A 19,207-nucleotide genomic window follows, 5' to 3' on the forward strand; every position below is an offset into this window, starting at 1 on the left:
TTTCCTTTATAGTCTCCAGCTAGCATGTGCAAACATAACCACTACTAGAAACTATGTAGAGACTCAAAGTCTAATTAGTCTATTAGCAAATAGTCCTAATTTCTAAGAGCTGAGCTTTATGAACAGGAAATTTTAAACCCAGACATCTCCACTGTGAAATAAATGTCTGAGATATTTCTTTATCTGATCACTGGTCAGAAATCCAGACAAAGGTATCTGATAACGCCACTATTATGCTGCAACCGAGTCACAAAAGGTATCCCGCATAAAATTAATATAAATTTAGACAGACCAGGTTCGATAGCTTCTCATGTTTAAACTAGAGGCACAAAAGGTGTGAAGCCTACCACTTCACAGCAGAGTCCTCTGTTCTGTGCAGTTCAATTCCTCTAACTTGAGTGTGTTGTCTCATGTACAAACATTAAGCAGCTGAACAGAGATGAATGTTATTGGTGAAGAAGTTGAATTATACTTTCTGAATGCTTCCAAGTGATGGAGAAACAAAGCTCGACAAAGAGGCTGCTGAATTTACACTTTTGCAAGTTTTCAAGGCTTAGCTAGACAAAGCCACAGTAAATCTGATATTATGTTGTTGACAGTCCCCCTTCAACTGGGAGGTTAGATTAGGGACTGCCATTGGGCACCACATTTCTAACAGCTCCACCTTTCTTAGACATGCAAGACAAGAGGACCTTTCTGGAGAAGATGTAAGGTATGCAGTCACTGTGATAAGCCCTTGCTATACCGGGTGGAAAGCCTGGAGCCACAAGATGGCTTGCAGCCACTTAAGGAGAAGAGAATTTTAAACTGAAGGACAGCCTGACATCAATCACTGTTCATAGATGAGGCCATTATTTGCACCACACAAACTCTGGAAGTTAACCTAGCAAAAAGGACCAAGGCACAGCCTGAACTCCTTTCTGTTGTGTCTCTGCTTACCTGAATATAGCTTCCTTCTTGCCTCTGGCTGAATGCCAGCATGCTGAGAATGTAGAAAAGCTTCCGGATCTGGCATGGATTCAGTTTCTGTGTAGAGTCTAAAATGGTCTGCAAGACAGAAGCCATAAACTAGCTCAGATGTATCAAGAATCCCTTTCCATATTCCCAAAAATACATCACTTGTCAGCCACAGGGAAGACAATTAACTTCATCTTTTTTGTACATGCAGGAAAAAGTTACATTCAAATTAAATAATCATAAATGCACAACTATAGCTCTGACCTTAATTATGGCAGTTAATTTTATCAGAGGCTGAATGGAAAGAAAAATCTGGCTACTGTAAGCATTTTGGAAGTGCTCCAATTATATTTAGTGACAGCTGTTTATGTCCTATCACAGGTTAGGTCACAGGATTCAAAGTATTTGACAAAATGAATGTTATGGGATTTTCACTAATATTTCCATTCCAAGCCCTGTAACAGTCAAGATGTTAACAATCTAGGGGTTGAATTTTCTGTGCTGGCTGGCATCCTCAGGATATTTCATCTTCCAGTGCTTCGGTGAAAAACAATCCAGCTGTTTCCCGGAGCCACACTAACTTCCCTACCACTGTTGCTTCCAGTATTTTTCTCCTACTATTGGCCAACTTCAAGCAGGAATTGGAATGAAGCATCAAGTTTGACATGATTAGATAACCATTTTTGCAACCCTAAAGAAAATCCACCCAGTTTTAAGGTTAAAAAATAGCTGTCTCGGGAGATGATTTGTGCTAAGATCTTCATGTTATCTCTGTGCTGGAGAGGCTCCAGCACAGCATCAAGTATGCCAGGCATCTGCAGATCTTTTTACAGGTAACACTCCTGAGATGCATGTCAAACACTGTATACTGCCAGACCCTGAGGGGTGGCCAGAGCATTGATTAACTTACTTCACATACAAGCTTTGGTAATGCATCAACGATCATCCCATAGAAACCATAATCTCTAAGTGATCTGCCAGCACAAGAACATGCAGACAAGGTCGGAGGAAGGTCAGCAGGTCTTAGTGGGCTGCTGTGAGCAAGTACTCCCCACTGCACTTCTGACAACACATTTAATTTTGAGTAGGGGTTCTAGGTTGTCTCTTTTGAGGACTACTTTCAGCACTGAGTCCTTATCACATCTTCCCTCTGCCAGGAGGGAAGTGAGTCCTGTTTTCTTCGTTATACCCATCAAATGTGTGACAGATTGCATTGCAAATTCTTGTGGCAGATCTTAACATCTTTTTAGCATATTTTAAGCAAGTAAATTACATGTAACAATCAATCAGACAAACAGCAAATTGTATATAGCTTTCCCACAGTGTGTACTTAAGACTACAGAATCACTGACACCAAGGAGACACCAAAAAACAGAGGGTAGGGGGAATACCCGTACTCTTCAAGGGCTCTTAAAATACAGGGTGTCCTTAGGCTACAAATCACCACAGATTGGAGAGTGTTCAAGGCAAGTATTGTTACAGGCTTGCCTTGCTGCTTTGCTCTTCCCTCAGTCTCCACTTTTACTACTTTTGGAAGCAGGCAGCTGGACCTGCTTCCAAAAAAATTTTTTTTTTCTCCCCATTGAGTACTTTCTTCTTTTAAATTTTAGGACAGAAGTCTCCTCCCATCCCTGCCAGTTTTGTTTTAGGATTCAAATACTCTACTGTCACTCTTCCAATGTGGTAAGAACAGGCAGTTCACAAAGGGGGCAGGCTTTTGCCAAGCATTTGAAATAGCTGACGTTAATAGACAGCACTTCCCTTCCATTGTAGGTGTCATTCCATACCTGCAATTCAAGCATTCTCTGGCTACAGGGAAGGGTAACTTTTTTTTTTTTCTCTCTATCTCAACTTCCCCTGTCAAAAAAAAACACATAGTCTGTCTTACAGCTCATGTTTTCATAGCTGATCCTTTTCACTTCCGACCACTGCATTTCTCAAGACAGATAGCTTTACAGTTACAAGCTGTTCCAACACCTCTGTTTCTGAAAAGTACTGACCATTCTGGATCTGAGGCAAAGTGGTATAAGGGACCTGAAATACAACATGCCCCCAGAAATATACATACCTTCACAAAGGTGGCATAGCGCATCAGCAGGGATGTGTGCAGCATCACTAGATCAGTGAGCACATCCAGAGAAATGTCCAGTTCTGTCTCATTTCCACTGCACACATGAGTCACCAAAGCAGTCACAACCTCCTAAGGAAGAAGCCCCCAGAGAAACCATTGTGAAATACCAAAGGAAAAATATCTGCCCTGTTCAGCTCACAGGGAATATGTTGATCAAGCACAAATAATCACCCCAAAACTCAACCATTTTATTAACCATATTATTCTAAATTCCTTCTCAGTTTGTTCTTTAATTCCAGATATCCACAATATTGACTTTCTCCTTGAGCCTCAATTTTATTCAGATCTAAAAGCTCCCATGATTCCATAAAGCTGTTCTTCACCAAATTTTTCCTGCCTGCTTGCTAACACTACTGCAGTTTCTGCTCTTTGCTGTCAACACATAAAACAATAAAAATCTATTCTGTTTTCTTAGGCACACAGTCCTGTTTTCTTAGGTGCACAGAACACTGCACCATAGCTGGGAAGACTTTGCGTCTAACTTCAGCACTTCCAGTGTCTTCACGATCTTTATCAACAACAGTTCAAAACTGACATTTTTGTTTCAGAATTATCTTTATGGCCTTAGTTCAGACAAATTCTGGACAGGGATCTCTCTCCATCCCATCCACTGTCTGAGCTCTGGGTCCTTCCTAATTGCTAATACAGCCATCCTCTTTTGAAATTCTTAACATCTCAAAGTATTGCTAGATTCACTAGCTTGTTGCAGATGACATCATATGCCTTCATATCTCAGCTTTTTCTCAGTTGCTTTTTTGTCTGTTTGTTAAGTTTGCTGTAGTAAGTAATACAGATTCAACGCTGTAAACAGTCTTAATCATAAACATACTGTGCCCCAAAAAAGTGCAAATACATTCAAAAGCTTGTGCAGAGCTGCCTTCAATCCTCAAATCTCCCGAGGTCAGCGTGTCTGCAGAAACTCCTACTCAGAGCTGAAAGTCTAGTCTGTTGTTATTACTTCAGAATATGCAGCAAGAGTTCAAGTCGGTCAAAGCTCCAAGGGAAATCCGTGTAAACTTTTCCACCATAGTAAGTTATCCAAAGAAAGGGAAAATTCAAACTATAACAATGGCTTTTTAAAACAGAGGATGTTCTAAGCGACTAGATAAGACAGAACAGGAATATGGATTGAAGAACAAATCTCCTTTGTGACGGTGGGGGCCAGTCCTGACTTCCTGGCTAGATCTGAGTCAAGGTGTTTGCTTTCTGAATTGCAGCAAATCCAGCAGTCCCCTCTGCTCCATGAGTACTTCTTGTTCTGTCACTTCCGAGGTCTGCCTGTTTGCTCCCTGCTCCTCCCAGCAGCCTCTGTGCTTAAATCATTTGCTACCAGAGCCTTGCTGTGATTGCTCCAGTCTTCTGCTTGGCCTACTCTACAGCACAGACCTCTCTCCAAAGGCATCCAACTGCCTGAAATCCTCTCCCCTGAAAGGATCACGACATACATTCTAGAACACAGTGCAAACACAAAACAGATGCCACCCATCACACTATACCTGCTGGCAGTAAGAGTCAAAGGCTGCAAAAGCTTGTTTGTACATGCAGCTGCCAAAGGAGACTACGGCTGGGTGTGCAGAGTGCAGAAACGTCTGAGCAAGTGCTAGGATTGAAGGGAAGAATTCTTTGATAACCTGAAATACAGACATCACAAAAGAGGAGATTATTGCTGCTTCTTTTCAACACACCCAGCTCTCTAAATAAAGTGTGCAGTACAGCTCGTCTTGAAAGCTTTGTCTAGTTTACTAGGTGCTTTTCTGCCTCCTGACTGTCCTCTCTTGCACAAATGGGCAACAAGAACAGGTAAGGCACACCAGAATGGGTTTCTTCAGTCTTCACACAAAGGATTTACAGTCTGGTTAAGAAGCCAACCTGCAAAGCTGCAGAGCTTAGAGCAGCATGACCCTTATAGGTGACACCAGGAAAGTTACATTACAGCAATGTACCACTAAATATAAGCCCAAAGACAGACACACTGTTGGCCTTACTTTAACAGGACTCTGCTACCTCAAGATACTCAGAAAGTTAACTTTTCGAGTTAACTTAATCACACAGAGCACCTTTGAACAACAAGCTCTTATTCACATGGAAAGTGGCCTAATTTAGCTTAACTTACTCTGAAAGGGAGTTAAACTAAAACTGAATTAAACCCACTTATACTCAGAATAAAATGTGCCTACTTAAAGCATTATTATAGTTCAATTAATTTAAAATTTATAACTCTGCGTTTATCTGCCCTCTACCTCTAACAAGCAGCACTATGTAATTTTTCATGGATCTTTTCAGCTTTCTCATAGTGAATGGTAATTTACATTACATTCCAAACATAATGCCCAACACATATATTTAGACCTAGAAAACACTGCACTTGAAAAATGGTGCATGTAAACATAGGAACTTTTAATAATACTGTGGGAGACCACAGCATGCCTGAACACAGTGGATGGAGATCTTGGGCTAGACCACATCCCTTCAGCTGAGAGGCTCTGCACCAAAATAAAGCCCATTTAATTCTAAGGAAAGCTCATGTCTAAAAAAACCCCGTGTGACACAACAGAGGACACGTGCCTTGGGACACTGAGCTGGAACCAAAAATCAAAAAACAGAAGTAGATGTACATAACTGGAACAGTATGTGTAATGCAGCACAGGGCTAAATCATCATCTGACAAGATCTTGGAGAGATAACAGAAAAGGGATTCCCAAAGCAGAATCAGTACTGACCACTGAATGATTCTGGAAGGCATTCTGCATCAGCTGTTCTGGCATGCAGCCCAGTTGGATTTTACTCTTCAGTACTTTCTCAGTTTGCTTCCTGTTCTTGGTGTTTGTAGAATGGATTAGCAGCAAAACTATCAGATCCAGAACCTTTTAGAGGAAATAACCACCAGTCATTATTCTGACAATACATTAAACAATCCAGGCAACTACACACTTTGAAATCAAAAGCTCAAAAAGCCCCAACAGCCACAACTGTAGAAAAACCTTCTTAGTCCAACAGGACAGAATTAAAGCAGGATAACTCTGTCCCTTGACATTTAGAAGGGATGCACCAAGAGTTACAAAGAAAATGGATGGCCATTATACTAGGAACCAGTCAAATACCAAAAGAAACACCCATGCAACATCACTGGCAGTTTCTGCTCCGGCTAGAAAAATCTCTTCATCTACAACCATGAAGAAAGCCCTTGAGAACACCAGCAGAAGACGACACTCCCAGAGACAAGCGCAGAGTCAGAAGTATTACCTTATGGTCAGATACAGACGTGCTGTTCTCAATAGCCTAAGAGCAAAAACACCAAGAAAGCTGTTATGCTAGAGTACAATGCCATATGCCAAAACCAAATCAAAAAAATGTAGACACCAAAAGAAATATTGCTCACAGATTTCTCTCCTTTATGACAGGACAGCTATCAAAGCCAGCAAACTACATCTTGCAAACGGCAGGGAACCCAGAAGGCGCTCAAAAAGACAGCATGAAAATTTGACAAGGATGTTCTCAAATAACATCAGGCTTGAAAAAGGAAATAAGGTACTGAGCAATGAAAGGCTGAAAACAAGAAACAGTCTCATGGTTTTCACTGAAATACAATTTAAAGATAAATTTAGCCCCAAACCAGCCAATACTGATTTCTAGCTGGACATTTTCAAGTACCTGAAGGCTTCATACAGCTCAGTCTCAATATATAGGCATACATTTTTGCTCTCTTGCAGATGGGAAAAGAAATCTAAGACTATTTTTTCCAAAACACTCTCGAAAACATGCAGAGCCAGGTTTATCCTGCACTTCAAGATCTGGGGACTGTACAGAGGAGCCAGTGGGCACTAGCAAGTACTGTGCAATTGGTAACTGAAGAAGAAAGACTCTGACAAAGCACTGCTAATCTGGAACACAGAATGAAATCTGTACTGGTAAAACGACAGGCTAACAGTTGTCTCAATGTCACTGTTGATTACAAGAAAGGCTCAGGCTCAACCTAGGAGTCCAATTAAATAAGGAAACAAGGACTGAAGCATGTAGCTTACCTTAATCCATGACTCAGAGACATCTTTCTGAAATCTCACAGCTAACTTGATCACATCAAAAAGTAGCTTCACACAATTCTGGCTGGTGGTTACTTGGCTCATGGAAGAACTGCAAATGATCAGAAAGGAGGAGACTCAGTCATTGTAAATGCTGTAGTAAAAGGAACAAGGCAGCCTAGCAGTCACAGCAGTTCCTGAAAGCAGCCGTTCTCTAGAGGGAATGCTCTGGCAAGGATAGGGAGTTTCAGAAGAGAGTGGAAGCAAAGGTTGCAGAATCAATCAAAAATGTACTGGAGGGAACTTAAAAACAGATGAACTGGCAGCAACATTATTATAAATGAAGTTGCTTACCCCCATGTAGCCATGGATGCAGATGGCTCAAAAGGAACTATACATGTGACAGGGGAAGCCATCTGGGCAAGGATGGACAAATACATTATATTAACACCAAGCAGGAAGGAACAAAGGTGTCTGCACCTTCATGCAGGATAAATTAGGCTCATGTATGCAACTGTGTGCTAGAGAGACCAGATAAAGAAAAGCTGAAATTCCCTTGTCCCATCTTACCCTTGAAGAATCATGTAAATCTGTTCAAGTACCTGGCCTGGACTTGGCTTTTAAGCTTCTTCTGGGAACCTAGGATCTGCAGAGGCAGAACACATGATGACAGATCCAAGTTCTTACGAAGATCAGAAATCACCTGTAAAATACAAATCCTTGTACAAATCACTATGACACAAGGGAGGAACAGAAAAAGCTGAGGAAAAGAAAACACAATCTCCCAGAATAATCCTAAAATTACAAATCAAAAACTCATGTATTTTTAAAGATTCATAAGCATTTAACTATGATCAAACTTTTTTTAAAAAAAACTTAGGAAATGAACCAGCAACACACTGCTCTTCACCTGTCAAGTCATGACATCGCAGATGCATGCAGAAAGCATGAAAGGATTTCTTAAGAGTTACTCAGTGAAATTCCCACCTGTATCTGCTGTATGCTGATGTGAGCTAGTTTTATCCTGTTTAGCAGCTGAGCAAGATATATGACAGTCACAGGAATTCTGGGGCATGTGAGTTTACCAATCTGACTACTGCCAAATCGCAGTATATCAGCAGACCGGCTTGCCTGTAACAGGCAGGCTGTTTTCACAGTGGTCTCCCAGAAAGATTTGGGCAGATCACAATCCTCATGTCTTACACTGAGGCTTCCTCAAAGTATGAAAAAACCCCGATGTTCAATAGTTCAGTAAGGCTGGCTTGACAAAATACAATCTGGTTCATTTCAAAAGTATTTTGAGTATTTTTTCTTAGATAAAGCAAATTCAAACATTGTGTGGAAGATGTGAAGAACCTTACACCTCAGAATGAAAACAGTCCTCAAACAGAATTACCCTTGCAAGAATCTTTCCAAAATATGAACTCAGTCTCAGTGGAGAAAACAAGAAGAGAATTACCAAGTTGCAGTCCCATGCCTGTTGGACACTTCTGGAACTTAAAGCCCTTAAAAGGTATGTACAACACATGATTCTTAGATAAAATTCAGAGGCATAAAGTTGCCACCTAACTACAGCTTTTAAGTCTAAGGGTTTAGCTCAAGACAATTCGACTGCTTTCAGTTCTTTAAGATGTTTACACCAAAAAAAAAAAAAAGATATTCTAAAAACAAATGAGAAAAATCTACAATAGCCAGCAGAAATGAGGAGGTTTCAATTCTCAGGCCTGAAGGCATAACTAAATCCATGTCAAAGGACAGATATACTACATGTGCTTTGATTCTTGGCAATATTAGAAATTTCACTTGAAAACATTTGTGTAAAGCAATTGCTCTCTGTTAAAACACACACTGGATTAGACAACTTCTTGGGTTTTAGTATAGCAAAAAATACTGTACCTCTACTGCATCTGCTGCCTTGACATTATGGAGGATGAATTTTACTACTACAGGCAAATCTTCCAGTTTTACAGAAGGCACAATGGTCATGGCAGACTGCCGCACCTGAGGAGGAAGCAATACTGGATCAGCTGCAAGACTACAGTTCACAGAAAGAGTTAAGTAAGTGGGAAGGCATCTTTGGAGGATTATAGTCCAGACTTCTGCTCAGAACAAGAATATTGTCAGTATTAGATCAGACTCGCCTTGGCTTTGCTGAGTCTTGAAGATATCCAAGGATGGAGGAAACCCCCAAGCCCCGCCACCTCTCTGATAATTTATGTCAGTGCTGCAGACCCTAACTCATTTTTGCAAAATGTCCAACCTGAACCTCCTAGGCTGTAATTTGTGGCTGTCACCCCTTATCATTTCAGTTGGCATTGCTGAGAAGAGCTCGGTTCCATCATTTTTTAACTGGCTTTCAAAAGGGAAAAGCACAGTGTAGCCTGGACTACACAAAATCGTTCATGAACTAAAATGAACCCATTTTATTCTATCCATAAGAAGCCTAACTGCAAGAAGTGCAACAATCCAGCACGTCCAGAAGACATAAGGCATAAGGCTCTTCTCCTTCATCAGCATTCTGCAGAGAAAAACTATGATTATGCATTTACTTAATCACCAGTCTGCTTTTACTTAGAATATAGCAGTCTAGTCTGGTCACTATACTTCCAAAACAGAAATTGTGACAATAAGCAGGTTTAAGACAGACAGTAAAAAATTACTGCAGCACAACAAAGTGCTTTTGCATTTGCTAGAACAGCTGGTTTGAAATTTCTGAATGCATACTGTAACAGCCAGAAAAGTTCTCTCTGCTCCTCACTGAACCCCTCATGCATGTTTCCAGAAACAGTTTTAGCTTCTCCAAATCCTTTTCAATTTCGGCGAGCTAAGGACTTTTGAAGGCCTATAAGAGTCAGATTTAGCAAAATACTTCGAATGACCAACAGCTGTAGCTTTCATGTGGCTCAGCAGGGGCTAGGCTCTGCTCAGCTGCTCAGTAAAAGCTCTTACCTCAGCCAGAAGGCCTGCATCAAGATCCAGACGAGAAAGCGCATCCAAGATTGGAACTGTTAGACGTCTGCCCTGTTTTAGTAAGCAGCTGATACAGAAGGAAAAAAAAATAAGAGAACCTCTTAACAGAACCATGAATGGATCTTTAGTAAATTGTATGATTCCAGCAGTTTTCGTGGTCACTGCAAAAAAATCCCTGAAACTTCCAACAACATATCCCTAGATTAGCTGTCTATAGTAATATCCAAGTGACTGATCACAGACTGATGCAGCAAAAGTAATGAGTATGTACTTAACTAGATTCTACCTGTGCTGTCTCCAGGTAGTCAAACGTTTAACAATTTGTTAGATAAAAGCACTTTTGGAGCATTCAGACCTCTCCAAGAGCGTAACAGCACAAATGAAATGTCCTAAGCAAGTGCTAGCTGCCGCTGAATGTTACTGTTAACAGAAACAGACTGTTGTCCCACTATTTGTCAGTCCTGGTGCAACCTGCATCAATGCATGATGTCCTTTCCTGCTAAGTGCAAGGGTGAAAAAAGCCACCAATCAAAAACCCCAACAGAATCATCTGTACCTAAGCTCTCTGGCAACCTCACTTTGCTGGGAATCCTCCAGGATCTCAGGTAAACTGGTGATAATATCATGCTGGATTGGAACTGGAGAGACACTAACCATCTGTATTAACTTCTTGACCAGATCCTGCAGACAAGAGGAACACTTGTAAGATGCGTGAGTCTCACTGTGAGCAAGCAGTTCATTAGCATGGCAATATTACACATGTAAGGTCACTCAGTAAGTCATCTGTCTGGATTTATGCCAACTGTCCCTTAACTTCCTGTTGAAATCATGAATCATAGCACAGACTTTTATGGAACAATGGTATTTTACCGGTAGGATAGGATATAACTATCTTGGTGAACAAAGAAAACTGGGGAACACAACAGCAAGCTTCTCAGTGTTTAGTGTAACATCGTGATTTAGTTAATTCTGAGACCCTCTAGTAACAGCCCTCCAGTACAAAGTAACCCACAGAGACTGACTGGCTTAGTGAAAGAAGGAAAAGAACCACCAAAGCAGGAACAGAGATTTCATCCCCAGATGCTTGCAAGTACGTAGTATCTCTTGTTAAAATTTAACAGGAGGGGATTATAACTTCCTGCCAACAACAGCTTTAACATGGGATCACCCATGTGAATGAATACATACGTAGATACAAATGTATGAAAAAGAAGACTTAGAGCAAGGGAAGAAAAACAGTAGAAGGGGATGTTCAGAAGTCACTGAAAGCAATCGTAATAAACCAGAGAGAATTAAGTCTGTCCTTCAGCATGTGAATATGAAGACAAGATCAGTTCTCATGAGCATAATAATTGATCTCATCCCACCTGAGAGGCATTCCAGAAGTTGACTGGAAAAAGCATACATGTGACTGCACCATCAGTACCCACCTGGCTGTCAAGAAGCCCATCAAGCCATTTAAATTGATTGACAATGAGCCGGGGAAAATTTGTTCCAAAGGTGCCCACGCTAAAACAGCAGAAAGCAAAACACAGATCAGTCAGACAGACAGACTCAAAAGCTTCGCTGCTGTTCAGCGAGATCACGAGATGCAATTCAAAGTAACCAACTATCAAAGCCATATTATGAAAATATCATTAACACCCTTACAGATTTTAGCAGCATCTAGGAAGAAACCTACATGCTACGCAAACAAAGCAGGGTTACTATCAGCCTGTTTCAATATACCACCAAGAACAACATCCTAAGTTATGGTACAAAAAGCAAAACATACATGACACTTCAGATCTCCTGTGCTACCTACCTTAAGAGTGACTAGACTAGCTTAGCCTAAATCTCCTTTGAGCCCAGTATCCCTGTCCTCAACTGTAGTCAGATGCTTTGGGGCAAGTTTTGGGTAACAGGGCATTCACAGAGCACTCTTGTCAGTTTCTATTCAGTTTCCAACAATAAGCAGTTTATCAAATCTCCAAGGCAGAAGCCGGTACCCACTCCATGTCTGCTATCCAGCAGTACATCTATACTCCATTAATATCCCTAAGGCTTTAGGAAAAAAAAACAACAGAAACCCAAACAAATAAACCCACAACTCTGTGTAACTTCTAACCTCTACATTCTCCAACACTGAATTTGACAGGGTAATTAAGCATAATCTGAAAAAGTACTTCTGGGGTTTTTCGTTTGCTGCCTTGCATAGTTAGAAACAACGGTTAAAGCTTCCTCAATTACCTTCTCTAAATCTTTCTTGCTGTTATAGACATCTATCGTCGCTCTGCCAGTCACCTCCTTTGAAGGCAGACAGAATTCTATTTCATTTAAAATATTCTTCCCCTCTTCCATAAAAATTGTTCTACTATATTTTTGTGACAGCCTGACCAGAAGCGCATGCAACATTCAAAATGTGATTGTACCATGTAGTTACAGTGACATGATATTATCCATTTTGCTCCCAGTTCCTTCCCTGATATTCTGTTGGCTGCTTTGTCTACTGCTAAGCATGGAACTGATACTAAAAATAAGAAACAAAAAGAAGCACCCACACAAGATACCTTTCCTCAAACAAAACACTGAGTTTGTCATTGTGTTTAAATAATCAGGATTACTTTTAGTCTAATTTTCTAAGAAAACAAGGTTTATGGAGCTGTACTGTCTAAGATGTCCCCCCTCTTCTGTAACTTCTGGTCACACTGGTCTGTGAGCCCATACGTATTAATAAGCTGGCTGTTGCCAAATCACATGGATAAACCAAGCTCCCCCCACCCCTCCTACAGCGAGTCAATAAATTGAACGTCCTCTGTCCAGACAATGACTAAACCTGCAGAGGTCTGATACGTCCATGCTTTTACAACAGGGGAGAAATTGGTCAGTCAGTACAGCTATGGTTACAGACTAGCCATAATGAATGTCGTTTCTTGTCCCATAATTAAACAAACCAAAAACCAGCAGGCAGTCGCAGAAAAAACCTCTATTGTTCTTCACAATTAGGTTTAGATTAGAATATGCTGGAAATTGTTACCATAAATTGTTACCTTACTTTACAATTCCCTTTTCACTTACAAACATGCTGAACAACCCAGATCTTCGTGGGACCTTGCTCCTTTTACTGCAAAATGGACCACTTAGTTCTTTTTTTCACCTCCCCACAATTTTTAACTGGTCATTAATACATAAAAAAAGTCTTGTTACAACTTCATAGGAGACAAGTGTAACATCATCCATTTTTAAGACTTCCTAAAGGGTTCACAGCACAATTAACAGCTTATCACTTTTACATCCAAGATCTTTTAGAATTCTTGGGTGAAAACAATTCAGTCCTTGTGACTTCTTTGTGTTAAGCACACCCCTAACAACATTTCAGTCTGAGACAATTTCTCAGACTCAACCCTGTACAGCATTTGTATTCTGCTTGATATTCAGCACTGAAACAAATACTGTATCAGGGACAGCCTCAGCTTCTTTCTGTCGCTTGACCTGCTCCACTGACTGTAACAAGCATCAAGGCAATGGAAAAAGAGCTTAAGTGTTCAAGTCTTGCCTGTGTTGCACTTCAAGATCTCTCACTCTGCTTCGATGTCCTATATTCAAAAACCAACCAATCCTTTTTCTGTTTATCTTGTTTGAACACTGTTTGCATCTAGTAGCCTCCTAAAACTCTGCCATCTTTTTTTAAATAATGAGACACTCTGTAGTCCCTCTGCTGAAACTTGAACTTCCCAAGCTTGTGCCACTAGCTACGAAAAGCATTATCAGTCATGAGGTATGTCTACATCTCTTCTGCTTTATGCATCCAAAAGTTTAAAGTCATGGTACCTCACAGATAGTTTTACACACGTATGAAGAAAAAAACATCAGTGCAAAAATCCATTCAGGTAAATCTGAAGTAACAGTTAAAGTCAAACAGCTGGTGATTGTCCAAAAGAAGAAATTTCATTTCAGGGCAGAGAGAAGATGTTCTATACTCACATGTCAAAAAAGAATTCAGGGATCTTTTCCAACAACAGTGTTATGACAGCAGGCTAGAAGAAAGGCAAAAAGACAGTGTTAGGATGATTATTTATGGCTTGTGCTGTGGCACTGCCACCAAAACTGATCTTTCACAAAAGATGAAATATGCATAGATAATAAAATACTCAAAAGGACAAACAAAAATATCTCCTGTATAAGAAATCTCTTGCCTAATGCCAGAAAGGTGGCATACAGCCTGAAACCCACAAATGCCAAGAGGGGCATAAGCTATCCACAAAATCTAATAAAATCAGAGCATATAGGCAGGATGTACAATTCCTCTGGGCCAAACAAAGCTCTCTGTCTCAGACTGGCTGAGTTGCTTTTCACTGCACAGGAATCTAAAGCATCAACTTTAGGTAAGTTTGAAAACAGCGCCCACATGCTTTTGCCATTCCCTTTGCAGGTCTAATTCTTCCCCACTTTAATCCTGGCCCAAGCATCTTGACAGATTTTTAAACACTTCCAAGATTCAATTTCCTCCAGTAATGGAGTTTCAATCACCTCTCTAGCATACCTGTTCTAGCACTTAAAGAAAACATTGTCCACAGTGGAAGAGGTTCTATCCTATCAGAATTTCCTGTGGGTGACCTGAGCTGTCATGTCTCATCCTGCCCCTGTTCACCTTTGAGAAGAGTCTGGCTCTGTTTTCTCTACACCATGCAACTAGGTATTTTAAGACTACAAAATCTCCCCAAATCTTCTCTTCTTAAAAGTGATCAAACCCAGTTCCCTCTGTCTCTTCCTCTATGCCATGAGCTCCAGGCTGTGAGCATCTTTGTGTCCCTACAGAAACAACAAATTGGACACATTTCAGATGCACTCTCATCTGCCTCACAACCAGTTCTATTAATCCTCTAGTTCTGCAAGCAAAAGGATCCCTAAATAAATCAACATCACTGTACAGAGCAACTAAGGTGTCCACACCTGTAAGATCTTAATTCCGAGAAGCAGTTTTATGAGGCTTTCACAATATGAGTGCACCAGAGTCCTGCAAGATGAAAGATTACACCACAGTTGTAATAAAAACGTGTTAGAACAGGCTGTAACTCTTTCCATTTCTTGTTTGTTTTTTTTTTTTAAATCCACTTACAACAACTTATGGTAACCACAGATGCACAAAATCTTAAAACTGCCCTTCAGCTCTGAACGAGCTTACTCTACAAGACTAGGTGTGAACTGGAAATGCAGAAGTCTCTGTGATTAGGTTGTATCTCCCGGAAAAATTCTCAAAACAGTTGATCTTGACCAGTCTTATCAAATATTTTTTCCCCAGTATTTGGTACTTGCCATTAAATGCCAAGAGCCCAACACATACCACAGGCAGCTAGTAAATTCCTGGATGTACCACTTTAAACTTACTGCTGTTAAACAGCAATATATTACACCAGCCACTTCAGCATAACAAACGAGTCTTGTTATGCATCAGCTGAAGGTATGGCCTTTCCCTCCACTCTGCTCCATGTTATGTGACATTTAACTAAACTAGAGACTGGCTCTGACTGAAGGGGAGGATAAAATACATTTTACCTGACCTTGACCCCTCTGTCCGTACAGGAGTGCACGGCAAGAGACAGTTCTTGAACTGGTTCCTGTCCTTGATGTGAGATTCCAAGCCACTGATGAATTGCTTCACAACCTGCAAAGCGGAGATGTTATCCACTTCCCAAAAAGGCGCCCCGATCAACTGGTGTCTTTCAGGACACTTTGTAAGCAGATGACAAGAACAGGGAAGAGCTAGCCAGAGAACTGCAGACAGACAGAAATCACGATGGAAGGAATGCCTGATAATAAACTCTATTCAAAACCATTTCCAAAAGGAAATGCTGGTTGTTGTACAAAGTAACTCTAAAGCAACAGTCTCACATTTTACTTTGATTTACAAGGGCTTTGCCTTTCTTCCTGTTCAGCTGAGACAATAATATTTAATGCAACGAGAGCTGCACCCAAAAAACATCTGCAGTCAAATCAACAGCCTCAGGACTTTCCTCCTGGCCTTGTTGACTGGAGAGGAGCACCACATTGTGGCAGTTTTAATGCTGCCAGCCCCCAGCCAACACAAAACACAGCCAACACAGCTTCCACTATAATGTTAAGCAAGTGATTTTTCTCCCTTAAGGGTCTTTGTCTATTGAGTAATATAGCCAACTAATTACTTTGACAGGACATGGCAGTGGAAGTGCAGAACTTCTGCTTGGAATTGTGAGAAACCAGTCTTGGAGCATGCACCCCAAGGCTGGTTCAACAGAGGCACAGGCTGGTCATCTTTTTCTGACTCTTCAGACATAACAGCTGAGAAGAGACAGACGTAGCACTGTCTCTTAGTATACATAGAAGGACTTGGTATACATAGAAGGACAATGGGACCAAGAGGTTGGAATAGCAACACTGAGAGAACTGGCAAAACTGGACCACAGAAATCCATGATAAGCTACTGTGTTATATACTTTTGTATGGGACTAGCAGGGACAGGCAATGCATTTCCATCTTTTGCTACACAGCAAACACTTTTAAAGCTGGCTCCTGCCAAAGCATACTCCATTACTTACACCTGGGTAAGTGGGGTGCTTCTCCAGGGCCAGGCAGAGCTTCTTCTGGAAAGCCATTTGATCTACAGCTAAGGAGAAAGTTTAAAAGAAAATAAAGGACCAGACACATTTTATCCATACAGCAGCTACACTAAGTACGAGTTCTCAAGCCCATCCACCAATACTTCTGCACTTGCTCTATTGAGAAGTCCAGTTAGCAAAAGCCTGAGTGGTATCACCACTTGTGCTTTCTCCAGTCTGGGCTGAGAGTAGCTAAAAGCACTAGAAAGGCCTAATAGTGAAAGGCAACTATGACATGTTTGTTTTCCTGTTTCAGAGCTCCTGCCTCTGTCACTTGATACTGTAATAACAGATGCATCCAATCTTATTCCATGTATCTCCAATAACCTTTCAGAAGTCTTTTGACTTAACAGGTATATATCCAAAAAGCTGGTATAATGAGTTTAGGTGATACACTTAATTCAGCTGGCACTGTGCAATTCAAAAGGTCTATAACAAATAAGAGGCCAGATGAAGGTTTGCTTGAACTTTGGAAAAACCTGGCTCAAGCATTTTTAGACCGCAAGATAAATGCATCTTCACTTTGTACCAGTCATCTTTGCATGTTTTCAGATACAAGCAGAGAGCACAAGTGTTAAACTCATACCTATTTCATTTTGTCCCTCCCCAGCTTTCAGTACAATTCCTGATGTCCTAAGAAGCTCTTCAAAGATTCCCTCATTCTCCACTCCACCATGGGCAAAGGCATTTTCTTTATCAGAAATCCGCAACTTCTTTGTCTCTGAGAAAACAAAACATGCTACATCAAATATACAATAAAAATAGCAAGCATCCTTCACATAAACAACTAATTCAAAATTAACCTTCTAGTAAGAAATTAGAGAAACACAGGAATACACTTACAGGACCAGACCAACAAACCATGCTGACATCTGATAGCAGTCATTAGCCAACTCAGGCGCCAATCAGATCCTATAAAGCAGTTATCCTTGCAGCATGACACCAGGAAGGCACATTTCCTGCTCACCCCTTTTAATGATCCGTAACCAAAGACAGTTAAGATACACCTTCAGTGGCTTACCCCTGCGGGAGACACCTCCACTAACAGATTATGAGCAATGCTAAAGCACATACTTTCCTCTGGTCTGAAAAGCACAAATTTAATATAGGTTCCCCCACCAGACCTGTCTCTTAGGTATCCGCTCATTGGCTAAAGCAAAAATAATTATCTTCCCTCCAGCTATGAAGAGAGGTTATTTTGGTTTGATTCATAGATATCACTTTTGATCAGATGTGATTCATCTGCAGACTCTAAAGACAGCAAAGGTCAAGATGGTAAACACTGATCAAAGGTATGAGAACAGAGGGACTGAGAAAAGATATGGCATTGCTTTTAGCGGTTTTATTGTGATTAAAAAAAAAAAGTGTTCCAAGATCGACAGTGTCATTAACAATCAGCATTATCAAAACTGTCATTTTGGCCTTCCCCCTGCTTGGGAGATGTTGCCTCTATCAAGAAGTCCCCATTCCCCTGTAAGAGTATACCTGAGCACCTACGTGGCAAGTCTGTGTTGTGGCTCTCTCCAGAAGCATCAGCTTTTGACAATTTCCTTTTTGAAACCATGGTAACAAAACCTTTGTTTTTATCCTATTAAAATGCAGGAAAAAGACAAGTGAGCAAAGGAGACATGACTCTAATTCGGATGGGTTTTTGTAAGCAAGTTTGGAATGTATTAGTGAATAGTGAAGGGGAATGCTCCAGAAACTGAAATTGCTCCAAGAAGGGCAGATTGGCTGGTTAACCAGTATCACGCCACATTTTTCTGCTGTACAGGTTGGAATTTTAGAGCTTGTCATATTTAAATAGTGTAACATCACTTTTTTCTAAAATTCAGTTCCTCATAAAGCAAGGCTTAGCTCTTCATTCAGGCACCGGTGTTAGCTGACCCCGTTCACGCTCCTAACCCAGGACAAGGTCAAGTTCTGTCAGCACAAACCACCACCCGACTTGTCCGCTTTTGGTGGGTGGCAGAGATTAAAAAGAAAAAATAAATCTCGGCTCACTTTAAAAGTCATTAAGATGCCTGATCATCTCATGCTAAATTCCAGTTCTTTGGCAAAGGCTACTAAAATTATTCACATAAAACGTGAGAGCGCAACAACTGAAAGCAAAGAAAGTTGCGATGAACCTCCACCAGCCTTCCCTGGCCCGAGGCGCAGACGGACGGGGCGAAGCAGGGCGCTCACCCCCGGCAGCCCTCGCCTTACTGCGCGTATCCCCGAGCGCCCCGACTCCCGCGGCAGCCGCCTGCAATCCCGTTCCCGCACCCCACCTCCCCTTCCCTTCCCTGCCCTCCCCGCCTCTCCCCGCACCTCAGCAAGGCGCGGAGCGGCGCGGGGCCGTCGGTGTCCCCAGGCAGGGCAGGGCAGACCCGGCCGCCGGGGCCCCGCCGGAGCCGCGCTGCGGGAGCCGCCACCCCCCGGTCGGAGCCGCCCGCCAGGACGCGACACGACGCAGCCGCCGCTCGCGCTCGAGCTTCCCGCCAGTGGCGCGCGGCCCTGCCCTTCCGGCGGCG

The 19,207-nt window shown here is 41.5% G+C and overlaps 1 protein-coding gene across 7 annotated transcripts in view; it reads right to left on the bottom strand.

Moving 5' to 3' along the window:
• Window positions 1-19,137, bottom strand: part of FANCD2 (FA complementation group D2) — a 53,474-nt gene extending 34,337 nt beyond the window's left edge. For 5 of the 7 annotated variants that reach the window (XM_055804420.1, XM_055804419.1, XM_055804416.1 and 2 more), the window contains exons 1-18: window positions 19,005-19,137; window positions 18,177-18,279; window positions 17,278-17,412; window positions 16,632-16,699; window positions 15,618-15,721; window positions 15,010-15,073; window positions 14,041-14,093; window positions 11,508-11,586; window positions 10,634-10,758; window positions 10,057-10,144; window positions 9,004-9,108; window positions 7,710-7,810; window positions 7,111-7,219; window positions 6,332-6,367; window positions 5,809-5,952; window positions 4,585-4,719; window positions 3,026-3,157; window positions 940-1,047 (exon numbers count right to left, since the gene is read on the bottom strand). In XM_055804420.1, the coding sequence (XP_055660395.1) occupies window positions 940-1,047; window positions 3,026-3,157; window positions 4,585-4,719; window positions 5,809-5,952; window positions 6,332-6,367; window positions 7,111-7,219; window positions 7,710-7,810; window positions 9,004-9,108; window positions 10,057-10,144; window positions 10,634-10,758; window positions 11,508-11,586; window positions 14,041-14,093; window positions 15,010-15,073; window positions 15,618-15,721; window positions 16,632-16,699; window positions 17,278-17,412; window positions 18,177-18,255 (1,665 nt within the window). In that variant the 5' untranslated portion in view covers window positions 18,256-18,279; window positions 19,005-19,137. The remainder of the gene's footprint in view (window positions 1-939; window positions 1,048-3,025; window positions 3,158-4,584; window positions 4,720-5,808; window positions 5,953-6,331; window positions 6,368-7,110; window positions 7,220-7,709; window positions 7,811-9,003; window positions 9,109-10,056; window positions 10,145-10,633; window positions 10,759-11,507; window positions 11,587-14,040; window positions 14,094-15,009; window positions 15,074-15,617; window positions 15,722-16,631; window positions 16,700-17,277; window positions 17,413-18,176; window positions 18,280-19,004) is intronic. The other 2 variants (XM_055804421.1, XM_055804418.1) reach the window with 1 other exon arrangement.
• Window positions 19,138-19,207: the final 70 nt, after the last annotated feature.

This window comes from Falco peregrinus, chromosome 5, assembly GCF_023634155.1.
Source record: "Falco peregrinus isolate bFalPer1 chromosome 5, bFalPer1.pri, whole genome shotgun sequence".
Classification (NCBI taxonomy): domain Eukaryota; kingdom Metazoa; phylum Chordata; class Aves; order Falconiformes; family Falconidae; genus Falco; species Falco peregrinus.